The following is a 21,334-nucleotide window of genomic DNA, read 5'->3' as shown; positions in this document are numbered from 1 at the left end:
TAGGCCTCCCGACTTACCCTTTCTACAAATCACTGAGACCCATTTTCTTCACGTACAAAATGGAGATATTTCCTGCCTTGCAGGGCCATTAAGAGGACCAAATGAGATAACAGAAAACCCAGGAAACCAGTGCTCGTTGAAGGAGTATGTCTTCTAAATCTTCTCCCCCACAAAGGTGAAAACATTGTGAACAATCAAAGTTGCCTGGAATCCTAGAAGCACCTTCTGGGTCACCCTGAGTGCTTAACTATAATTACATGTGGACGAGGAAGACGGACGAACTTTATGGGCTGGAGGTAACACTGTCCACCCCACCTTTGATCTCAGCTCTGAAAACGCATTAGACCCCAAAAGACCACAGGATGGAAATCCGTCTCCTGAGTGGCCTTGGAACAGCAGCTCAGGCTTTTTAGCTCCCCTATCCCACGCCCCCACACACACACATACATGGGTGTCCCAGGACACACCTATAACCTTGCCGCAGTGTTTGAGGTGCTGTGGCATTCCACGCCCCACCACCCTTGGGGCAGGTCCCAAAGCCCAGCCTCACCCCTTCGGGAGCCCCCTGCACTGAACTGAACACAGCCCCACATCCCCAAGCCCCAGCTGGCCCTGCTCCTTCCCCACACGCCCGCCTGGCCTCTGGTGGTTCACCTAGCTGTCCCTTCCACTGGTGTGGATTCGGGGAAGGCAAATACAAACTCATTTTAATGCTAGTCCTAGAAAAACAGACCCGGAAGGCACACCCCTCCGCTCACTCACCACAGGGACCCAGGCAGCTGGCATCGAGTGACAGAGTTCAGTGTGAATGGCATCCATCTCCACGGGAGCTGAACTCCCTCACCTGTCTCCCTTAGCCTCAGAGAACTAACGTAAAGCCTCCTTAAGAAGAGGGCCTGGAGGTGACATCTAAGTGCACTGTGTGATCCTGGGATGGAGTAAGGCTGTGCCACAAAGGACCTTAGTGGACAACTGGCGATGACTGAATATAAAAGGTGTATCAGATAACAGTATCGTACCAATATTAAATTCCTGGATTTGCTAATTGTGCAGAGAACATCTCTGTTCTTACGTAATGCACACGTAATATGTAAGCTTTTGTTTTGTTTTTGTTTTTAGTGAAGTATAGTTGATTTACAATGTTGTGAATACGTAAGTATTTAGGAGTAAGGGGACCGGGTGTCTCAACTTACTCTTTAATGATTCAGGAGGAAACAATGTATAAATATCAAGAGAGGGAGAGAGCAAATAAAGCAAATGGGGGCAAAATGCGGTGAATGGGGGTGGAGGTTCTAGGGAGTTCTTTGTACTATTCCTGCAACTCCTTTTCACGTTAGGATTGGTTAAAAAGAAAAAGTTGGGTTTCCCTGCTGGTGCACTGGTTAAGAATCCGCCTGCCAACACAGGGGACACGGGTTCGAGCCCTGGTCTGGGAAGATCCCACATGCTGTGGAGCAACTAAGCCCGTGCGCCACAACTACTGAGCCCGCGTGCTACAACTACTGAAGCCTGCGCACCTAGAGCCCGTGCTCGGCGACAAGAGAAGCCACCGCAATGAGAAGCCCGCGCGCCGCAACAAAGAGTAGGCCCCGCTCACCGCAACTAGAGAAAGCCTGTGTGCAGCAACGAAGGCCCAATGCAGACAAAAATAAATAAATAAAAGAAAAAAGAAAAAAGTTACTCAAAAGTATGGACACCAAGGAGGGAAAGTAGCGGGGGAGGGGGTGGTGGGATGAATTGGGAGATTGGGATTGACATATATACACTAATACGTATAAAATAGATAAGTAATAAGAACCTGCTGTATAAAAAATAAATAAATCAAATTCAAAGAAAGTAAGTTACTGAATGCCACTGAATGGTCCATTTTAAAATGGTTAAAATGGTAAATTTTATGTTACGTGTGTTTCTTACAATTTAAAAAGTTAAACAAAGCATAGCAAACAAAAGACAAGAACATCAAAAGAGAAGGTGTTGAGGGAGACTTAGACTTTGTCTGGACAGACAGCACCTCACATCACCTCTTTCTCTCATCCCCAGTACTCCCAACCTTAACAACAATAATAACAGCTGCTACTTACTTAGCACTTACTCAGTACCATGTGCTCTTTCTGTGTTTTCCATCTCTTAACTCATTTACTTTTCACAACGTGAGATAAGATAGGTGTTACTGCTACCTCCAATTTACAGATGAGAAAACTGAGGCGCACAGAGGTTACGTGACTTGCCCAAGTTAGATATCACTGTTTTTCCAGGCATCTGATCATCACCAGCACCCCTAGCTTTTCACCCGGCTCTTCCAGGCACTTCCTGAGTCCCTCCCTTCCTGCCACCCCGCAAACTCGGCCCTATTTCAGTCCTCACTGTCTCTTACCTAGACAGACAAACAGACAGACTACTGCCCTGGCCTCTGCCTCACCCCTGATTCTTCAGACCTGATGCCAGGATGTTCTTTCTAAAATGCATCTCAGAGTAGGTCCCTTCCCTGCTCAGAATCCTTCCATTGGTCCAGAGGATGAAATTCAAACACCTTCACATGGCGTTCAAGACCTTTCATAAGCTGTCCTGTCTGCAGCTCCTGCCACCTTCTCCCACCCACTCCACAAACTCTGGGCTCCAGCTAGTGGTTCTTGTCTGTTTCCCACCAGTGTCCCTGGAGACTTGACTCACTCATGAGCAAATGGGCTCCTTGCAGCAGGGTTCTTCAGTATGGCAGAAAGACCAGTCCCAGGGGGTGTGGGTTCGATCCCTGGTCAGGGAACTAAGATCCCACATGCCACACGGTGCGGCCAAAAAAAAAAAAAAAGAAAAAGCCCCTAGATGATTTGGCTACGCCCCCCTCTTCCACCCATGGAGAACCACTGCAGCTGCTTGGGATTCATTCGCACATCCTCTCAGGCCTCCCCAGCCTTGCTTTTGCTCTTTTTTTTTTTTTTTTAATTGGAGTATAGTTGATATAAAATGTTGTGTTAGTTTTTGCTGAACAGCAAAGTGAATCAGTTATACATATACATATATCCACTTTTTTTAAAATTCTTTTCCCATATAGGTCATTACAGAGTATTCAGAAGAGTTCCCTGTGCTATACAGTAGGTCCTTATTAGTTATCTATTTTAGCTTTTGCTCTTATTCTGCCTCGGATGCCCTTTTCCACCCAGCAAACTCCTGGTTATCCTTTACACCCCAGATTAAATGCCCCTCCTCCATGAAGCCCTCCTTGGCAACCTCAGCCCAAGTTAATTTCTCTTCCTAGTGTGTTCCTCACCCTGTGTGCATTATTACTACAGCTGACATTTATTAGGTGCCTACTATGTGCTAGGCACTGTTCTGAGTACTTCACACGTAGCAGCCTAGTTAATCCTCATAGTAACCCTAAGAGGCAGGTTATTGTTTTTATTTTATAGAAGATGAAACTGAGGCACCGAGATGCTAAGTACACTGCCCGAGGGCACATGGCTAGTAAGTAGCAGGGCCGATATTGGAACCTTAGAGCCTGCCCTCTTTGCCACTACAGTATTCATCTTCACACTCTTCCTCCAGTACAAATTGAGGCCATTGCAGGTGACTGTGGTCTCTGCTGCCCCAGCCCAGCCTACCTGTGGGTAGGGGGACAGCTGATCCTTTATACAAGCCTGGCACACATGGGGCAATTCAATGAGTGTTCGATGAGTGAAAAAATTCCTAGAAGAGTGAATGAGAGGTAGAAAGAACACAGGACAGAGAGGTGTAAAACCTGTGTTCCGGTGCCATCCCCCCACCCCGCCGCCCCAGAACAAAGGGCCTCCCTCCCTCTTCTGTGAATGCTCTTTAAGGATCACCTCAAGCAAGGTGTTCCATGAGCCCAGGCCCATAAGGTGTCCCGTCTGTGCTCGGCTCACCTATGCCATGTGGGTGGCAGCCTGGACACTCGGGACTACCCCTCCATGACAAGGTGTTGGGACAGACCTCCATCGTTGTCTCCAGAGAGTCCTCTGGGGGACAGGGGCAAGAGGGGGTAGAGGAGGAGGAGAGGGGGAGGGAGGAGTTTGTGAAGCTGCTTTTCCAGGAGCCACAGGGTGAGGCCAAGTGTGCAGGGCTGGGCCTGAGGTCACTGGTGGCCTCAGACGTGGGCCTGTGACTGTCACAGTCAGCTGGGGGCTGCCCCACACTCAGCGAGCTTGCCCTGGGAAAATCACAGATTTTCACCCCCTCCCCAGGGTGCTGTCTGCAGGGGTTGGCATGCGCCTCAAGTACACTCAGGAGAGAGAAGTGTGTGGCCCTTGGACGATGGCAGCCCCACATCGAGAGGGGTGCGCCAACCTGTGGGCAATGGAAATGACAGAGAACATGCAAATGAGCATCTAAGCACCTCTGCTGGGCCAGCCCACTGGAGCCTCCTTCCTCAGCCACAGGCAGCCGACCACGGCCACGGCCACTCCCGGCACTGCTGCCACAGAGCAGCCCTTGCTCAATGCCTGGGGTAGAGTCCAGCCCTGGCCCTGCCAGATGGGGCATTCCCCATGGAACTGGGCCTCAGGCCTTCTGCGTCCCCATACCCGGACAACACCCAGAAGCTAAGATCACTGGTCACCTCATCCACCTCACAGAGGGATGCAAGCCAGCTCCCCAGCTCAGTCAAGCAGCCCTTTAAAATCCATCACAGCCTCGTATATTGAAAAGTCACCCAGCAATGATTAGCTGGCAGGGAGGCTGGGGGCGGAAGTGCCATTCCAAGAATATTTAGATATATTTTCTTCCTTATACTTGCCTCTATTTTCAGTTCTTCACAATGAACTTCTGTTTCCTTCATAATTTAAAAAAGCACACAGTACATAGTTTTGGGGTTTTTTTAAATTCTTGTAATCAAGAAGAAAGAGCATGGATTTTATAGGCAGGCAGACCAGATTGGCAATTTTTTTTTTTTTTTGACCACACCGCGCGTCATGTGGGATCTTAGTTCCCACACAGGGGATCAAACCTGTGCCCCCTGAACTGGAAATGTAGAGTCTTAACCACTGGACAGCCAGGGAAGTCCCCAGATTGGCAATCTTAATTCAACTCCATCATCTCAAAGACAGAATCGGACACAAGGTCAGTGGTCAGGAAGTGTGCCCCTCTCTCGCCTTTTGAGGCTCAGTTTTCTCATCTGTAAGATGGGGTTGATCCCACCTCCCTTAGGTTTGTTGTGACACCCCACACCTAAAGAGATCGTGCAGAGAAGCACTCAAGGAAGGGCATTTCCCCGGGCTCCTGGCCCTCAGGTCCTAACAAGGCTCAGTAGGTGAGCAGTGGCCTGAGTCCATGGACACTCTGCCTGGGCACAGCTCCCGGGATGTGTCTGCCCGGCTGGACCTGAAGAGATACATGGGTGCTTCCCTGTAGTCAGGGTCAGGTAGCTGGGAATCTCCTACTGCCCTTTCAACCACAGACATTTCAGAGTTGAAGAGAAGGAGGAAGGAAAGGAGGAAGGAGGAAGGGAGGAAAGCATTCACTATTCAGGATGAGGTTGTCTCCCCTTTAATGTTACAGGGCGTCAGAGCCCATTGCTAGCCCCCTGCTGCACCACCAAGGGCTCAGGGGACAGCCTTACCCCACCGATGGGCCCAGCCCTGCCCCCTTGGCCTCCCTTGGCCTGGGACATACACATCCTCATGCCTAGGATTCCTTAGAACCCAGGCAACCCCCAAGGGTGGGTCACCAGGGGCTTGGCCAATGGGCCACACACGGTTGACCTTGGACACAGGCCAGCTCAGTGCCTTAGTGACACATTGTGGAATGCAAACTTCCTCACCAGATTCCTCCAGTAGCCTTGCTGGGGCACCTCAGGGTGAGGTGTGGAGCTGCAGGGGGTGAGGGAGATGACTCTGAGTCAGAGTCAGAGCCAGGCACGGCTGGGGACACTGCTGTAGGCTGCGGAGCAGGGGGACAGGCCCCCAGAGTGAGAGCTACAGGAAACCCCTCCAGGCACCCAACGTCCCCAACTGGGTGAAGCCCAGCAGGTTAGTTGTTTCCTGGCTTTGCGGGGCAGCGTGAGGGTGCGGGGTGTGTTCCCCACACAGCAGCTTCTCTGAAGCTGGGAACCAGTGAGCATTAAAAAAAAGAGCCCCATTACTTCCCCGCCCTGCCCTCCACCCTCTGCCACAGCTCACACCCCCTTCCTGGGGAACAGAGAATTCCACCAACAAGGCCGTCTTCCTCTGGACCAGTCTGCCATCCCAGAATTGCTCTTAGACCCTCGTTTCAGGGTCCTGCCCTGGACTCTGAGCTACAGAGGGCCCTGCTCTGGTCCCCTTTAGGGCAAGGAGTCCATGGGATCAAAGAAAGGGACATGCCCTAAGAGCCCACAACACCCCGTTCTTGACCCTGCTCCAGGCACCAAGGTCCCTAGAATCCCCCATTTAAATGGCCCTGAGCCCATTTCTAGAGCTTCCTTCCCGGTCAGTCCTTCTGAGGGCAGCCCAAGCTGGGGGTGCACATCCCTGAGCCCAAGGGGTGGCCATGTGTGGATAAGGATAAGGGTGTGGGTGGAGCTTTGGAGGTTCAGGCTGAGACCGCCACCGTGGAGGAGGAGCCAGGTGGGCAGAGGCGGGGGTGGCTACGGTGGGGAGAGGGTGCTCCATCCGTACACTGGCTGCAAGCTTCTGACACCCACCCCCCAGGAACGCATGGAGCTTCCCCCACCTGACAGCCCTCCCAGCTAACGTCAGCCACGTGAATCACTCGAAAGCCAATAAGGACTGCCCTTCCCAGCTCACCCTAAGGAGCTCAAACCCTAACCCCAAAGGGAGCCTGGGCCTTGAGTTCAGAGATGAGCTCCCACGGCGGGGGGATGGAGTGGAAAAGTGGGAAGGAGAAATCCGGCTGACTCGGGCTGCATCTCTGCGTTTCACAGAGGGCAGGGTCCAGAACAGTCAGGCTTCCTGCCCAGAACCCAGGCTGACACCTCCCCAGGCACCGCCAGGCCTGCCTGACTCAGAGGGTGGGGTGACCCAGGGAGCTCTCACCGCCTGGGGCAGCCCAGGGGACCTGTCCAGCCAGTTTCCCCATATTCGCCACGTTGGCATTTAATTTTTAATTCCTCATATGCATCGCCCTGGAGATGGCTGGGTTCAGAGTAGGGTAGGGCAAGAGGCAGCCCCAGAGAAAAGTACGACCTTTCCTCCACCAGTTGTTCCACCAGCTCAGCTCTCAAAAGCTAGGGACAGGCTCTGGCTTGAGCTCTGGGCTGAGCTTCCCCTTGGAGGTAGAAGGAAGTGGGGAGAAAGGAGCCTTCCCCGACTCAGCCCAGGCCCACGTGGTGTAGACAGGACTGGATCGAGAGAAGGAGACCTGGGCTTGGGTCCTGTCTCCACCTCCATTGAGCTGTGTGGCCTGGGCAGGACCGTCCCCTCCCTGGGCCTCAGTTTTCTCATCCTGATGAGCACCAAGGTCCGCCCCTACCCCAGCTCTGAAGTTTGCGATTCTAATCCAGTTCCTCGGAGCTTGCAGAGCAGGAAGTGGGGTGGCCCTGGTGACTGAAGCACGTCCTTTTCAGAGGGCCTGGAGTCTCTGGGAGGCTCCAAGGAGCTGACCCCACCTCCTGCCCCTCCGTTAGCAAGTTATTTTAACACAGAAAGTCACAGCTGAGGAGACCCTAGTGGACCATCCAGTATAACCCCCGCTGGTGGGTGAGGAGCCAGAGGCCCTGGGAGAGGAAGGGCCTGGCCCTCAGCCACCCTGCAGCCCAGTGGCAGAGCAGGCACTGGTGCCAGTTACCTGAGGATCAATCCAGATCCCATCCCAGTCACTGAGGGATCCCAAGGTCCTTTTCATAATTGGCCTTTGGCTGCTGGCTGCCTGCAAAAGTATTTCTTCGTTCTCTGCACTTTCACCGCAAACAGAGCAACGAAGCTCCAGGAAGGGGCCAGAAGCACCTGCTGTGGCCCTTCTCTGCCTCATCTTGCCCTCCCCTCTCACACCAGTCCCTCTGCGGGCTCCTGAGAGGTACTGACAGCGACAGTGCTCCCAGAAGACGGCCTGGCCCGGACGGCGCTCAAGGAAGAGCATGGGCCTGTCACGGGCATCGCCGCCTTGAGCCTCACCTGCCCCAGCATGGCCTGGCCTGGGAGGTGCCCCCTGAGTGTGGGAAGGGAGGAGAGGGAGGGGCAAGGCCCAGCTGGTTAGGACAGTGTCAGGCAGGGCTTGGCCTCGACCCAGCTCCCCACCCCTGCCCCAACTCGGTGGGGCTGGGGGTCAGGGTGTGCGCACGTGTGTCTGTGTGTGAACCCACAGTTCTGTCCTCCTGTCTTTCATTCTCCCGGCCTCCTGCCCCAGCTAGAAGAAAGCAAAGGACCCAGCCCAGAGCCTAAGGGAGAGGAGTCGGACTCCCCTCAACCCAGGCGCCGGTGATGAAGGATATTGGGGCTGCTTTGGATCTTACGACCTGAATCAGGAGTAAAACATGTCCCCGGGATACGGGCCACCATGCCCAGGGTTCCTAATCTTAAGGTGCATCATAGGTGGGCTTCCAGGGGCCTGAGATCCCTCTGCTGGAGTTGTAAGCAAAATTACGTGTACGTGCCTCATAGCCTCCTCATGCTCTCAAAGGGGTCTATGACCCTACAGAGGCAAAAGCCCTGGTGCCCAGAAAGCCCTGGCTGCCAGGCAGGGGTTCAGAGAGGCAGACACGGGAGATGCAGGTGGTGCTGCGGGCTCGTGCTGGGAGGGAAGAAAAAAAACTTCTAGGCCGTGGGTGGAGGGGAAGATAGGACGGCCTGAATAGAACTCGGACCCTGGAGCCTGGCTACAAATCCCAGCTCTGCCACTTATGAGCTGCCTGTCCTTAAGCAAGTTACTGCCCCGTCCTGTGCTTCAGTTTCTCTACCTGTAAAACGGGGATTCACAGCAGCATCTTCCCAAGAGGGTGGCTCCAATGACTCTGTTAACACATGCGAGGCACTTGGGATGGTGCCTGACACACAGGAAGTGCCCCCCACGTGTTAGCCACGATCGCACGGCCCTGCCACTGGCTAGGACCACACAAGCCACCAAGCCGGCACCGATGGCATGGAATGACCTTCCCTTTCTGGGTTCAGTTCCTGCCAATGTAAAGTGAGGCTGGTGTGGACCCGACAAGGCCCCTTTAAGTTGTGGGTTCACAGTGCGTTCATTCCCTCGCCCTCACCAGTGAGGGGCCGTGAGTTTGGTGGCGAGAAGCCCCATCTCCTGGGACTGGGTCTGAGGCTTGCCCGGAAGGACTGCTCCCAAGCCAGTACCAGCCAGCAGTCCCTAACCCGGTGCAGCCCCCCCAGTCATGCTCTGCTTGGCCCAGACCAGATCCAAACCAGAGGACCCAAGCCAGAAAGGAGGAGAGCAGAAAGGCAGGGACCTACACTGATTACTGAAGGGGCCCAAAGTGGGTGGGTGGGTGGGTGGGTGGGAGCAGGGATACAGGATGCCGGCCCATCAGAACAAACTCAGCTGTGCCGCATTAACCCTTTACTTGCTGGTGCAGATCTGAGGGAGGAGCCAGGACAGCAAGAGCCACTCAAGGGGAAACAGCCATTTATTTAAATATTTTAACAACCAGAACAGGCACTGGTGTGTCAGCCCTGGGCGCCCACCACTGTAGTTCTTAGTATGTGTGCTGGGAGTAGGTGAAGGGAGAGAACCGAATTCACCTCCAGCGATAGAAAAATCTCAAAATTATTTCATCTGCATGTATGGGTGCGATAACCCTGTAACAGTTCTATGCATCTCTGAAAACAAAGTTAGGGGTGGACTCATTTGCTTTATAACTTTTTGTTGGTGGTGGTGTACCCTCTCTATTCATCTGTGATGTCCGTGAATTGCTTTTGTAAGCAGAAAATAAATTACTTAAAGTTGTATTCCCAGAGGTCTGTGTGCTCAGCCCTCCACATACAGGCCTTGGGGTCGCAGCAAGGAAACTGTAAGACTCAGTCCCTCTCACAAAGAATCTCGGGGTCTGGTTGGTGAGCTTGGACAACCCAGAAAAAATCAGTGATGGTGAGAGGGAGATGGTTGTGCTAGGCAGTGCTGGACAGAACTTGTGGGTGCCCCGGACTGAGGCATGGGGTGTCGTGAGGTCTAACGGGCCCCTGAGAACTCAGACCAGGATTAGGTGCCTTGTCAGTCGAGGCAGAACAGAGCCCCATGGAGGTATGGGATGCTGTGACCCCAGTGACTGTATTGTCTCAACCAGGACCCAGGTCTCACAGACAGTAGTGAACCTGGAATTTATGAGGCTGACAGTTTAGGCTCTAAATCTGGGCTGTCGCATACGGTAGCCACTGGCCACAAGTGGCTATTGAGCCCTTGAAATGTTGCTAGTCAGAAGTGGGATGTGTGCTCTAAATGTGGCACACCAGATTTTGAAGACTTAGTATGAAAGAAAGAATGTAAAATATCTCAGTATTTTCTACATTGATTAAATGTTGAAATGATCATCTTTGGACTAATTTTACCTATCTCTTTATCATGTACCTACTAGAAATTATAAAATTACACATGAGGCTCACATTATATTTCTATTGGATGGCGCTGGTCTAGGCTGTCCCTGAAAACCCAGTCACAGAGCAGTTGTTTTGAGTGTCTTTCCCTTTAGAGAACAAAAGCCCAACCACATGTTCCAGAAGGGAGTTTTTGGTTTCTGGCAGTTTCAGACCCACAAACAAATCAGTCCCAAATGCCCTTCTCCCAAGGGTCACTGCTATTTGACCTTCGAGACAGTTCAGGTGCCACCTCTTCTAGGAAGCTTTCCTTGATCACTGCCCTGTAGCTGGATTGGATACTCCTGCTCTGGCCTATGTTCTAATAGTCTGTTTACTGATTCATCCCCTGCACTGAGCAGGGAGTTCCTTGAGCAATGCTGGCTCAATCATCTCTGAATCCCAGCATCCAGTGCAGGGCCTGGCACAGAGCAGTCAGCCATCGGTGATTGTGGAATATGAATCCTGCTGAGCTGGAGGTACCCACTGCTGCATTGCCTCTGCACGCAACTTCCCCATAACCTCTCCTTAGGTTTCGACTCAGAGGAACTGACACCCCTAATCCCAGCCTTGCTGCCATGAGCCATGCCTCCTCCCAGTAGCCACCCTGGGTTGGCATTAGGAAGGAAGGGAATGGACAGAGGGTGAGGCTGATGACCACTTGGGCCAGGGCAGGTGAGGCTCCCTCCTCTATGGCAGCCAAGGTGGCCCATCCAGAGCAGACCCACAGACCTCAGGGCAGAACCGTACTCACCAGTGGAAGAAAGGTCAGCAGGGGCCGGACTCTTGGCCGAGCTTTCAGCGTGGCGGTTCCTGACTCACTCACTGTGTCAAATCGGTTGTCTCCATAATAGATGCCGTCTAGAGGAGACAAGTGAGGGGAGACCATGAGCTGGAGATCAAAGGCACAGGGGCCAATGGAGTTTCATCAGGAAAACTGAGTTTAATCAGGCCATGCAGTGGCCCCTGCTGGACCCAGCCCAGCACCTCTTATATAACAAGATCCTACGGGTGGGGCGTGTGCTTTTGGGACCAAGTGAAGCAGGATTGGGAGGGACGCCAGGGGCGGTTTCTTAGGGTCTCCTGAGGCTTTCAGCTGCCAGCAGTCCTCTTTCTCCTCATCCACCCCATATAGGTCCTGAGCCTTCACTCCCACAACAAGTCCCTCCTTTTGGGGCCCTGAGAGCTTGATCAAGGCCCCAGCTAAAGCTTATCTCTGAGAGAGGGAGGAAAACAAGCTGGCTTTTCTCTTGAGTGTTTGAATTTCTAATCTGGAACAAGCAGAGCAGATGAGGCCGCCCAGTGGCCCAGCACCCACCTTCTGGACTCCTCTAACCCAAGATTTCTTTAGCTCCCAAACCATCAATGGTTGGGGGCATGGCTCCATCTGATGCGCCCTTGAGGACAGAGAAGAAATAGGACGGTAGGCTCCACCTGACTTAGTACAAATCCCAGCTCTGCCAATGACTCGCCATGTGGCTTAACCTCTCTGGGCCTCAGTTTTCCCATCTGTACAATGGGAACAATGACAGTGCCAGTAAATGTGGTCCCGTCCTCTGCAGGAAGACAATACAGGACCTTTCTCTTCCTCTAGTTGCTGGACCTGTGCTCTGGGCTGTTTCTACAGTAGTGGGATCTATTGTAGATCATTTTCTCAACCAATCTCCCTCATGACTCTTAACACACGTTGATGAGAATTTCACACACTGTCACCTCCGAGAGGCAGGGGTCACTGTGGACCTCCTACTACATGGGCCATGAGCAAGGAGGGCTTTCTCCATTTACCGGGGCCGAGGGACTTCCTCTTCCTCTATAGCCAGAGGGGAAAGAGGAGAAAGGTCAAAATTCCAACTAACCAGAATCCTACTAACTGGAACATTGGATGAATGGTGGTTACTTTGCCTCTTGCACATGACTTTAGGAGAAAAGTGCAAGAGTTTAAAGATTCCCACATAGAGGGCCTTGACTGTGACATGGAGGCTCCGGGGAGCACCCCAGAAACGGGACACAGAGTCCTTTATGTGCTGCCCTACCTGGCAGAGAGTCGGCTGGCACATTCCAGATTCTCCACTTCTCAAAGGGGCCAAAATGGCGAGTTTTCCCCATGTCCCCGGAAATTCTAGTTCCCAGCGCTGCCCCGTCCCGTCCCGTCCCGTCCACTCTGGGCAAACACGATTCCCCAGTGGTGGCTGCCAGGCTCCATGCCTAAGGCTGGAGACCAAGATGCCAGAGGGTGGGTGGGGAGGGAGAGGGGGCTTGTAAGAGGGCAGATTTGGCACAATCAGAAACAAGAAAAGTAGAAATAACTGGACACCCCCAACAGCTACCACTAAAACCCACCCAATTCTCACTGGCTTCTAAGCATCTGTGTGTTGACACCAGGATTTCCTGGGACATTCTCTAGATAGTGCTGTTTTGATCACCAAGACGTTATACTGGGGGTGGGGTGGGGACTAACACAGGCATGCTTCCAAGCAGACCTTCCCTCTCATTATTTTATTTAATCTCTGCACCCGTGTTGGGGTCTAGGGAGCATCCTTTCTGCAGCTGAGTTACCACAATATGAATAGTTACTCTTATTGTGTGCCTAGGAGTTTTAGAAGCAAGCAATCTGGCAAGTTGATCACTATAACAGCAGTAATAATATAAGACTAGGTAGAATTTATTGAACACTTGTAATGGGCCAGGCACCCTTCTAAGCATCTTATACATTATTAATTCATCTAATTCTCAAAACAGCCCCTTGCAATTGGTATGATCACCATCCCCGTTTTACAGATGAGAAAACTGAGGCACAGATAGAGATCTAATAACTTGCCCAAAGCCTCAGAGTAAGTGGTGAAGCCGGGGTCTCTGCTCCAGGGCTGACCTCTGAACCACTATACTGTACACACTGCTCCCAAAGTGGGGAATCCTGATCCCGCCATTTATAGGATGTGGATGGGAGGATGGGGGTGTGAGGGGCAGGGGTGCTACTGGAGGGTATGGGAGGCTTGGCTGTAGCCAAGAAGCAGTGCTGGGGAGGGGTGGGAGGTGAAGCAGCTTGCCCAAGGCCCACACCGGTTAGGGCAGAGCCAGATCTGAGCCGGGGCCATCCGACCCCCACATGAACCCACTCTACACACCTCACAGATTCCATGACTCAGTCCTGATTCTGAGCCACTGTTGTCTCAGTTGGTTTGTGGTTGTTTTGAGCAGGGGAGCCCTTTCTAAGAATACGACTGTTCTCTGGAATACCTGTGTAAGGCGAGCAGCTGTGGTAGAGACAGAAGTGGAAGGCCTGGGTGGCTCCCTCCCAAGGGGGCACCTCTTGGAAATGCAATTTGATTTCCCCATTCTAAGAGGTGTGGCTGGGAGTCGGGGAAGGAAATGTGATGAGAGAAGCAGAGTCAAAGTGGTGTGATGTGAGAAAGACTCAGCTGGCCACTGCCGGCTTTGAAGATGGAAGGGGCCACGAGCCAGGGAGCGCAGGCAGCCTCTAGAAGCTGGAAAAGGCGAGAAAACATTCTTCCCTAGAACCTCCAGAAAAGAACACAGTGTTGCTGACACTTTCGTCTTAGCCCAGTGAGATCAGTGTCAGACTTCTGACCTACAGAACTGTAAGATAATAAACGTATGTTATTTCAAGAAAAAAAAAAAAAAAGAGGTGTGTCTAGAACCTGACAGACTTTCCCTGGGCCCCTCATACCTGGGCTCAGTTCCCAGTTGGTCAAGGCACACCAGCAGGTGAGGCAAGTGTGGCCACTACCATAAGCCGGGTCCCCCAAGAGTTCAAGGTCAGGGCTGGGGCTTTCTGAGCCTCACGGTCAAGGTCCAAAACTAAACAGAAAGACAATAGAGTCCAACCTTGGGGATTTTCCTGTGGAAGTAAATGAATGCTGCTAGGATCAGTGTCAGGGATACTAGAATGGGCCTTCCTGGGAAGCAGCCCCCTCCTCAATTGAAGAGATTAAAGGAGGGCCTCTTGAAGAAGGAATGGACAGTGAGGAGGTGAAGCCGGAGACAGACAGGAGGCTGGACAACTCTACCCACGGTGGGGAAGCCACTGGGAGGCGGGTGGCCCTTTGCCCTCTTGTCAGGGAGAGCTCTGAGTCTGGACCCTTTGGGTTGCCCTCTTTGCCGATGGGGAGACTGAGGCCCAGAACGGATGGGGCTGGTCCAAGGTCTCAGAGCAGTGGTGGTGGTGCCAGGGCTCAAACGGGGTCCCCAACTTGCAGTGCTGGGCTCCAGGCACAAATAATGGGGTGCCTTACACATGGCGCGTGGCTTGCTGCCTCTCCCCGAACAGGCTGACCTGGTTCTCTCAGTCTGGGGCAGGGCGTGTGTGTGTGTGTGTGTGTGTGTGTGTGTGTGTGTGTGTGTGTTAAGTGGAGGGGAGAACAGCCAGCTTTAGGGGAGCTGAGGGCTGGGCACAAGTGGCTGCCTCACTTCCAGCCTTTCCTTTCTCCTTCTCCCCAAAAGGAGGAACCTCTCATTGGGTCTTTGGCATTCGTTTACTTACAAAGGTCAGGGTTGAAAGTCTGATAAAATGCTCTTCTTCCCCCAGCCCGAAAGCTGCCCATGGATCTCCATGGAGGCTGAGCTCTGGGACAGTTATTTAGCTCTTTCCCCAGATCCTAGACAGGCCCAAACTAGAGAGGAAATGAATGATAAAAATGTAACTGTCTGACAACACCTGATACGCCATATTACGAGCTGGGCACCATTTTAAGTGCTCTTTACATCCCCCTTCACAAACCTGTGCAGGGCTTCCCTGGTGGCGCAGTGGTTAAGAATTTGCCTGCCAATGCAGGGGACACGGGTTCGAACCCTGGTCTGGGAAGATCCCACATGCCGCGGACCAACTAAGCCCATGAGCCACAACTACTGAGCCCACACGCCGCATCTACTGAAGCCCGTGTGCTCTAGAGCCCGTGCTCTACAACAAGCCACCACAATGAGAAGCCCGTGCACTGCAACGAAGACCTACCGCAGTCAATAAATAAATAAATAAATAAAAAAAATTGTTTTTAAAAAAACCTGTGCGGCAGGTACTCTTATTATCCTCATTCGGCAGATGAGGAAGCTGAGGCTCAGAGAGGTTAAGTCCCCTGTCCAAGGTCCCACAGCTGGTGAGTAAAAGGGGCCAGGATTCAAGCCCAGGCAACCTGACTCTAGAATCCAATTCCCTCTGGTCACAGCCAGGACAGCAAGGAAATCACACAGGGATTCAACATCTCTTTCCTTGGTCTCCTGTTCTTCCAGAGTGAGACTGGAAAGTTGGTGAGGTCTAGAGGAGACAAATGCATCTCGGAATCAGATCTGGGGTCACACCCCAGCTCCTCCATGTAGCACCTGAGGACTCAGGCTGGGTTTCCCCACCTGTCAAATGGGGATCATTTTGGGAGAAGCCTCCCAAAATCAAGGGAGACAAAAAAGCCAGCAGAGGCGAGAGGAAGGCTGGGGTAATGGTGTGGGGTCCCAAATTGCCAGGAGCCCCCAAATGGCCCCAGCAGCACTGGCCACAGGTTTCATCAAATTCCAGGTGCTTAAAAGCGGTGGTGTTCTAGCTTGGGAGAGTTTGCTACCTTGACCAGTGTAACCCAGAACCCAAAAACAGACCCTCACCTCTACCCCACTGAAGTGGGGTATCTGATCCTTGGCCACTAGGGGAAGGCCAGCCTTTCAGGGACGCAGCAGGGGGCCCCAGGTGAATGTAACCCACAAATGGCTGATGAGGCCCTTCCTTGCTAATTAACAGGGCCACATGACAGGAACCTGAAAAGGCTGGTCTGTCCCAGCAAGCTCCAGCAGGTCTGACCTGGTGCGCCGGAGAGAGGCCTTTGTCCAAGCGCAGAGGGGACTCTGAAGGTGGCACTGGGCTGGGCTGGGCTGGAGCCACAGAGTGTGGGGGGCGGGCACAACGGGAGGAGCCTTGGGGTTGGGTACTGGAGGGGGGAGGAGCGCAGCAAATAGGCCCTCTGCTTCCAGGCTAGGACACGCTACCCAAAGTATGGCCTGTAGACCTGCCGGACTTCACCTGGGAACTTCTCAAAGTGCATCTGAATCTGATCTTAACAAGGTCCCGGGTGATTGGATGCACTTTAATTTTTGAGCTGCCTTGAGCTGAAATGCCTTTGAGTCATTCAACCTATCTGAACCTCTGAGTGTTTCCTCAATTGAGAAAACATAGTTTTTAGTATAGTGCCTGTTTCAATAAATAACTGATAATAATCATGATGATGTTATTATTGTTATTAATTTATTGGCTGGGAGAGAAAGGGCACCCTGTAGCCAGTCTGCAGTGGTCAAGGGAGGGCCTGGCTTTCTGAGCTGAACTACAGGAACAAGAGGAGCTTATGTAATGGGGCAGTAGAGAGGGTGTGTGTGTGTGTGTGTGTGTGTGTGTGTGTGTGTGTACTGAGCTGCAAGCAAACCACAGCACACCTCCAGGGGACAGGAGTAAACAAAAATCTCCTTCACACCCCTGCCACGGACAGGTCAGCTTTCCTTTCGGTAGGCTGGTGCCAGCCTGTCCCTGGCCAGAAATATGTGCTCAGCCCCTGGGGTTCATGGCTTCCTACCTGTTAGCCTGGCCTGAGACACCAGGTCAGGGGACCCCAGGAGCAGGAATACCAGAACCAGTAGCCACCTTAGGGAGCACTGGGGTTCTCCTGGATAAGGAGCTGTGACAGTCCCTATACATTTATTTAGAACTGCAAAAAGTCCTCAGGGGAAAGAGAATGGCCCAGCTCCATCTGGGGAAGGAAACCCCAGGATTCTCAAATACTCCCATATAAAAGAATCACCCAGGAGCTGGTGAAAAGTCCAGAATCTGGGTCCTAGTCCAGTGATTCTGACTTCATGTACCCCAGGTGGGCCCCCTGGAATCTGCATTTTAAATAAGTGTTCTAGGTGGTTGGGAGGAAGGTGATTTACATTTTGGAGGAACAAGAAAGAAGGGCCCCAGCAATCAGGGCATCCTATTTGTGGGGTGGGGTGGTGGTAGATAAAGAAGCTTGGCTCAACTAATCCAAGAGGCAAGGGAGGAGTCCTGAGTGACTGGCAGCCTTGTCTCAGGCTGCAGCAAGTCCCTTATCATGAGATTTGCAAAGATCTACATCTCTGCTTTCTCACGTACTTTAAAAGCAATTGTGCAGCCTTTTAAGACCCTTGTGTGGGCTTGCAGGAGGCTTAATTAGGATTGCAATCGCATTAAGTGAAGCCCTTCTAATAGTTACTGGATAAATGTTAGGGAAATCCTGTAAAGAAAAATTTACCTGTCACCACCTTCACATGACTGTTTGCATTTTACCTGCTGCACCCAGCCTACCCTTGTGCAAACAGATTTTTACGACTGTAGCCACAGAGCAAGTGGTTACTCCTTAATTCCCTTACACACTCCCACACTGATTCTTCTCCCTCCATCCTACCGGCTATTCTCAAAGGGCTGGATACCGCCAGCATCTCAGAGAATGTCACAGAATCAGGGACCCTATGAAACTCTAATCCCAACCCCTTTGAGATCTTATCATGGCCTCTACATGCCTCAGCTACAGGAACTGAAGCAGGAAGTGCTCAGAGTTGGAAATGCCCTGATAATAATAAATCATGCAGGAGTTGACAGATTTGTTCTGTAAAGGGCCAGCTAGTAAATATTTTTGGCTTTGTGAACCATACTGTCTCTGCTGCCGTGACTCAACTCTGCCCTTAGTAGCATGAAAGCAACCGCAGACGATATGCAAATGATGGGCATGGCTGGCTGTGTTCTAATAAAACTTTATTTACAAAAACAGGTCATGGGCTATAATTTGCCAATCCTTGTTTTAGTGTTTTTCCTTTTAATGCTCTTCAAAGCACTGCCATATATCAACCTCAAGCAGTCATTCTGTAAGCAGTCTGGACACCAGCCCCATTTAACAGAAGAAAAAAACTGAGGCTCAGAGAGTGGCTAGGCCCCCACTTATTGACAGAGGTGGACTCCAAAACAGGTCTGGGATCTTCATCACATCCCAGAATCCCCAACACTGGTCCTTCCCCTCCCCAACTCCGAGCACATGTCCTGTTCAGCAGGAAGACCTCTGCTACCCCCACTGGCGCCCTGAGGAACACCCCAGAAACACTGGAGAGCCATCCTGCTGGGTGCACATTGCTTCCCACCCCTCCATGTGGTGCAACCAGGCTGAGTCAGATGGAGACCCAGCCCTGCCCCGGGGAACGGGAGGAGGTGCCTCCCTGGGCTCCAGCCCTGCTGGTGGAGGCAGCAGTTGGCTAGAGGTGACAGGGCACCATGCCTGCATTTCTCTACTGGAGGGACTGAACCCCACCTGCAGTCTGTTCAGTGCAGGCAAAAATGTAGAGAAGTATGTAAGGCAAAAATGTACAGAAGTGTGTAAGGCATTCCCCTTGGGGAAGGAGTTGGGGGGGGTGAGGGGGAGGTGTTCTCAAGCAGATGCCCCTCCAGTCAAATTCACCCTTGATTACCTTCCACAAAGTCCACTCTGCAAGCCGGCTAAGAGTGTGGTCTCTGGAGCCACACTGCCTGGGTTCAAATATTGGCTGTGCCTCATGAGGCAAACTGTGGGGTAATGGCAATGTCCCAAAACTGAATTGCACTGACGGTTATACAACTTGATAAGTCTACTAAAAAAATCAGTGAACTGTACACTTGAGAAAACCCTGGCTCTGTCATTTAAAGCTGTGTGATCTTGGGCATGTTACTTAACCTCGCTGTGCCTTGGTTGCCTCATCTGTCAAACAGGATCATAGGCTAGGATTCAACAAGTCAACAACACAAGGACTTTAGAACGGTACCTTGCACCTAAGAAGGGGTCAATAAATGTTTGGGACCCAGGCGAGGAGAGGCGTTTAGGCCTCACAGAGTTGTACTTGGCAGGACGTGTGTGTTTGTTAAGTTCCTAAACCCTGCCTCCAAGCCACCCTGGCCCTCGTAGGCTTTGCTCCTGCTGTTTGCTCTCGAAATGCTGGATGCCCTTCCCTCTCAGCTTGCATGCTAGTTCCAATCAGAGGTCATCTCTCTCTGTTCCTTTTGCACTTACTCTTTTATAGCAAAGACTCAGAAAGGGCTAAACAGCATTCGGTCAGCTCTGTTCACCAGCTGGTCTGAGATCCTTGGGCCAGAGAGAGGCAACGTCTTGTTTGCCCTGCTCCTGTCATGGTGCCTTGTGTCCCAACTGTGACAACTTGGGTGCTGAAGTGAATCCAATAGCAGGGGTTGAGGCTGTAACATCCTCTGTGGGTCCCCACACAGTGGCCATAAAGGTCAGTGAAGGTAATGGGGTGACAATGAAAGCAGGTGAGGTAAAGCAGTGATGGGTGACCCTCCTTGGGCCCAGAAGCTCAAATCATACACAAGAAGTGAATTCCTGCCCCCACCCCCTGGATTCCCCCTCAGTTATATAGGGTACAAACTGCAGAGAGATGCAGTGATAAGGTGACCCACAGGCAGAACCCAAAGGCAGGGTGGGCATGGTGTTTAGAGATGCCTGCAGACACACCACCCTGATTCAGGGGCCAGGGGCAGCTGGCAGTCAGGAGGGGCTTCCTCAGCCTCCCCTGTTGGGTCTGGGGCTTCTTCCTCTGAGCTCATAGGCAACCCAGGCCCCAGCTTGACCTGGCGAGAGCCTGTGACCCCAGTCAGTGACTTGGTGTCTGGCACAGGCTGGTATCCTGCTAGCGGTGGCTCCTGTGGATTTTTCCTGGGCCTCCCCAGGGCAGAGCCAAGTGTGTGGGCGCGCAGATAGCAGCTCCCTCTCTGCCTGTGACCCCGGGCCAGGAGAAATGCGGCTGGGAACTGGGGGTGGGGGGACGGAGGAAGCGGAAAGAGTGGGGGGTTGAAAGGACCACCCCCAAGTCCTCAGATCCAGGGGAACACTCTGTACTCAACAGTACTGCTGGGGGAAGGGTGAGGGAGGGCACTGCAAACCGCGGGAAGCCTTTCTGGCAACAATAACGCAAACATAACTTCCACAGAGAAGGGAAAATAAACACCTCGGAAGAGGGACTAAGATAAGATGCGGGGACTCCCGCAAAGGCCTCCGACCTCGCTGTGGAGAGGGGCCCCTCCTTCCCTTTCCCGGAGACACCTCTCTCGCCGGAGGCTCCTGCCCGGCCAGCACGCAGGTTCAAACGCGTTCCTTCCCCTCTGCGCTGCCGCGTCTCCCGCCCTCGAGGCCGCCGATCGCCCGGAGTCCCGGGAGGGAGGCCGCCCCCGGGGTGGGGGAACCGCCCGGCAGCCCTGCGCCCTCCGGCTCCCGGGCGCACTCACCGAAGTGCCGGGTCCCCTCCTCCGGGGCCTCCTGGGTGAAAATCCAGGGGGGGTTGGTGGCGTAGAGGGAGGTGGCGGGAGGGTTGGCGTGCTTCTTGCCGAAGAGTTTGCTGAAGGTGCCCTGCACCGTCTGGTTCTTTTTCATGCTGCCGCCGGCCGAGCAGGCGCCGGGGAGGACCGTCCCTCCGCCTCCTGCCCTGCTCCGGACTGGACTCCTCACCGTCTCCCCAGGGGCCTCTACCAGGCCATGCCCCGCGCCGTCCTCCCCGCCCGCGCACCGGGAGACAGGTGCTGCGGGCACCGCCGCTCGCCGGGAAATGCGAGCTACCTGGACAGGTAAGAGGCTGCGGCTGCGACCTGGCCCCGCCCCGCGGCCGCCGCCGCCGCCGCCGCCCCGCCGCCCCGCCGCCCCGCCGCCCGACTCCCCCGGCCGCATTCCTGCCGCCTCCTTCCACAACTGGCCATTGTTGGCGGGGCCCGGTGGGCCCGGGACCTCGCCCAGCCCACGCCCAGCCGCGGAGACGACCCGCCCCCTCCCTCGGGTCGCCTCCCGGCCCCCCTCCTCCACCCCTCGTCCCCCCGGGAAGGGAGGGCGCAGGCC

At 53.2% G+C, this 21,334-nt stretch overlaps 1 protein-coding gene across 5 annotated transcripts in view; it reads right to left on the bottom strand.

Annotated features, from left to right (window-relative positions):
- The window catches only part of C11H6orf132 (chromosome 11 C6orf132 homolog), a 38,989-nt gene extending 17,916 nt beyond the window's left edge, over positions 1 to 21,073 (bottom strand). For 4 of the 5 annotated variants that reach the window (XM_059938697.1, XM_059938696.1, XM_059938698.1 and 1 more), the window contains exons 1-2: positions 20,734 to 21,072; positions 11,221 to 11,327 (exon numbers count right to left, since the gene is read on the bottom strand). In XM_059938697.1, coding sequence (XP_059794680.1) covers positions 11,221 to 11,327; positions 20,734 to 20,878 — 252 coding nt within the window. In that variant the 5' untranslated portion in view covers positions 20,879 to 21,072. Of the gene's footprint in view, positions 1 to 11,220; positions 11,328 to 20,733 lie in introns of all 5 variants that reach the window. The other variant, XM_059938695.1, reaches the window with a different exon arrangement.
- Between the last annotated feature and the right edge of the window lie 261 nt (positions 21,074 to 21,334).

This window comes from Balaenoptera ricei, chromosome 11, assembly GCF_028023285.1.
Source record: "Balaenoptera ricei isolate mBalRic1 chromosome 11, mBalRic1.hap2, whole genome shotgun sequence".
Lineage (NCBI taxonomy): Eukaryota > Metazoa > Chordata > Mammalia > Artiodactyla > Balaenopteridae > Balaenoptera > Balaenoptera ricei.
The sequence above is the reverse complement of the archived record's forward strand: the minus strand, read 5'-3'. Positions and strand labels throughout refer to the sequence as shown.